Source organism: Stegastes partitus, unplaced genomic scaffold, assembly GCF_000690725.1.
Source record: "Stegastes partitus isolate 25-593 unplaced genomic scaffold, Stegastes_partitus-1.0.2 Scaffold464, whole genome shotgun sequence".
NCBI classification, from domain to species: domain Eukaryota; kingdom Metazoa; phylum Chordata; class Actinopteri; family Pomacentridae; genus Stegastes; species Stegastes partitus.
Window position 1 is genome coordinate 32,873 of NW_007578195.1, and position 2,687 is coordinate 35,559.

Here is a 2,687-nt window from a genome sequence, read left to right on the forward strand (position 1 = left end):
AACTCTACCTTCTCTCAGCAATCACATTCTGTTTTGTTTGTTTGTTTGTTTGTTTTATAAAATATGCATTAAATATATGCTGCAATTACACTGTTCAAAGTGTATTATTCTGCTCGCTTTTATAGCTTATTTATGGTTTGTTCCGGGTATTTAAAATCTGGGCTAAATGATGATTCTAAATAATACATTTCGTGTGTAAATATATCCTTTTCAAAAATGTAAGTTAAGAAAAGTTTAAGTTCGGGGTACGTGAGCAGCGTTTTATTTCTAAGGAGGGCCCAGCGACGGAAGTGACGTCGTCCAGCGCAGACCTCTTCCTCTCTCTTTTCGTTGAGGCTCAGCTAGCGGCCGGTGGGTGCACGTTTCTGCCAGCTTACATTTATCGGTTTTAAGTCAACAGCGAGCTCTTTGATGTGATTAAAACAATATGTTGCTCATCGTGTATTGACAGTATATCTAAATTTTGTAGCTAGGTTTGAGTTATTAGGCAGAAAATAGATGTAATAGTGGTTGAAGTCTACGCTAACTGCACGCATGTGGCGAGGCCCCGCGACGACTCCCTCTGCTAACAGGAGCTAATGCTTCGTACCGAAAGGCGACACAACTTTAACGGGCAAAATGATGATTTAGAAACACACAGTGTCTGTATTACAGTTACATTTTCAATAACCCTAGTTGTAAATATGTATTGAAGGTGCTGACGTTTCTCTGAGGGTGTCTCCGGTCAGTTAGCGAGCTAGTTAGCTTAGCTGCGTGTCTGAACTTAAAGCTAACGCTACTCTTTCCTTTACAGCCTGCAAACATGCAGATCTTCGTGAAGACGTTGACGGGGAAAACCATCACCCTTGAGGTTGAGCCCAGCGATACCATCGAAAATGTCAAGGCCAAGATCCAGGACAAGGAAGGTAAGCCGGCACATTTTACCAGAAATTGGTGGGGTTGCTAGCAGGCAGTTTGTATTTTAAACATAAGCTCGAATCACCTTCCAGTAATGATTTAGTCAGTCATAGTTTATCTTCACATTTACTATGTTAAAAACTGTCATGTATGAAGTGCCAGGTTGACAAGTTCTCAGGTATTTTGGCACCTGGAAATCCAGGGGTTGCGGTCTGATGGAAGATTGCATTTCTGTCTGCTTACACTGTTAGCTTTAGTTATAAGACTTTGTTATAAGACTTTATTATGGACTGGTTTGAAAATGTAAACAAGCTTGTAAGAAAGTCTACATTTATAAAGTTTAACTTGGTGGCCATCATGAAGATGATATTTCGATGTGTTCAGAGCAGTGTTGTTGATAAATGTTGCTAATCTGACAATGTGGATGTTGGTTGGTTGATAAGTGTTTTTGTGTTTGCAGGAATTCCCCCTGATCAGCAGCGTCTGATCTTCGCTGGAAAACAGCTCGAGGATGGACGCACACTGTCCGACTACAACATCCAGAAAGGTAGTGCCTAAGGACAAAGTGCTGTCCTTCTGGATCTTTCAAGTATTTGAGCTAGATTTCCTTGTGAATGTGCATTTTATACTATTTTATGAGTGTCGACACGGTGCAGCATCATTGCTCCATTCCTAACCTGATCAGACTTAAGACACAGGTTACAATGGCTTTAAGAAAAGATATCGAGTGTAAATTTTAAAAATGTGTCTAGTGTCTGTAAACAGGTAGAGGAGGCTTTCTGTTGGCCTGCATGTGGATGTAACTGAACTTGAGATTGACATCAATGTGTGCTAATTTTCCACCAGAATCCACTCTCCATCTGGTTCTGCGTCTGCGTGGTGGCATCATTGAGCCTTCACTCAGACAGCTGGCCCAGAAATACAACTGCGACAAGATGATCTGCCGCAAGTAAGTCCAGTTCAAACCATGATAATTTATTCAGTTTATTCAAAGCACTGCTCTTATTTTATGATATGATGGTGGAGTTCAAATTCCTGAAACTGCACTGAGGGCACCGTCAACCTGAGTTAGAGATAATTTTGAATGCATTTGTATATTGATGAAGTATTTGCTTTGTTGTGGTTGATCAGTGTAGAGTTAATGACAAGACAGCACATATGGGCAGGTGTAGTCCTGATTTTACAAACCCTATTTTTTGTTGTTGTTTTTTAACATTTAAAGTCTTTTAGGCAAAAGAGTTAGTATTAAAGATTTCATATGTAATAAATCACAAATTCACACTAAAATTAGTCTGTTAGTTCCTCAAGAACTCTTGGCTTAGGGTTAGTTATTAATTCATTACTTTTAAATCTGACCACTTGTTTTGCAGGTGCTATGCCCGTCTGCACCCCCGTGCTGTCAACTGCCGCAAGAAGAAGTGTGGACACACCAACAACCTGCGCCCCAAGAAGAAGCTGAAGTAAACATTTTTGACTGGATTGGCACTCTATGCCTTTTTGTGTTAAAATAAATGTAAGAAAATGATGCTGCTTGTGTGACTGATTATTTTTATGCCTGCTGAGGTTTTGGTGAAACGTGAATTAACGCTTGGAACACTTGGTTATAATGCTGTGTTACGTTATTTAACCGAACCAGTCCCAAGACGAACTGCAACAAGATCCGCACGGTGCAAAAAAACATGTTACTGTTTGCCAAATGTTCCCAAACAAACATTAAAGTTATTCATTAGAAGAGTTTGGCGAGTAGTTTACACCAGAGACCTGAGGCCTGTTCACAGTTCTGTCTGGGC

The 2,687-nt window shown here is 40.2% G+C and overlaps 1 protein-coding gene across 1 annotated transcript; it reads left to right on the plus strand.

The window, feature by feature from the left end:
- Nucleotides 1-271: 271 nt before the first annotated feature.
- uba52 (ubiquitin A-52 residue ribosomal protein fusion product 1) lies at nt 272-2,422 on the plus strand. The gene is made up of 5 exons (XM_008286674.1): nt 272-351; nt 794-905; nt 1,358-1,444; nt 1,744-1,846; nt 2,268-2,422. The coding sequence occupies exons 2-5, from the start codon at nt 803-805 to the stop codon at nt 2,359-2,361; spliced, it is 387 nt and encodes a 128-aa protein (XP_008284896.1). The 5' UTR covers nt 272-351; nt 794-802; the 3' UTR covers nt 2,362-2,422.
- The last annotated feature ends 265 nt before the right edge of the window (nt 2,423-2,687 follow it).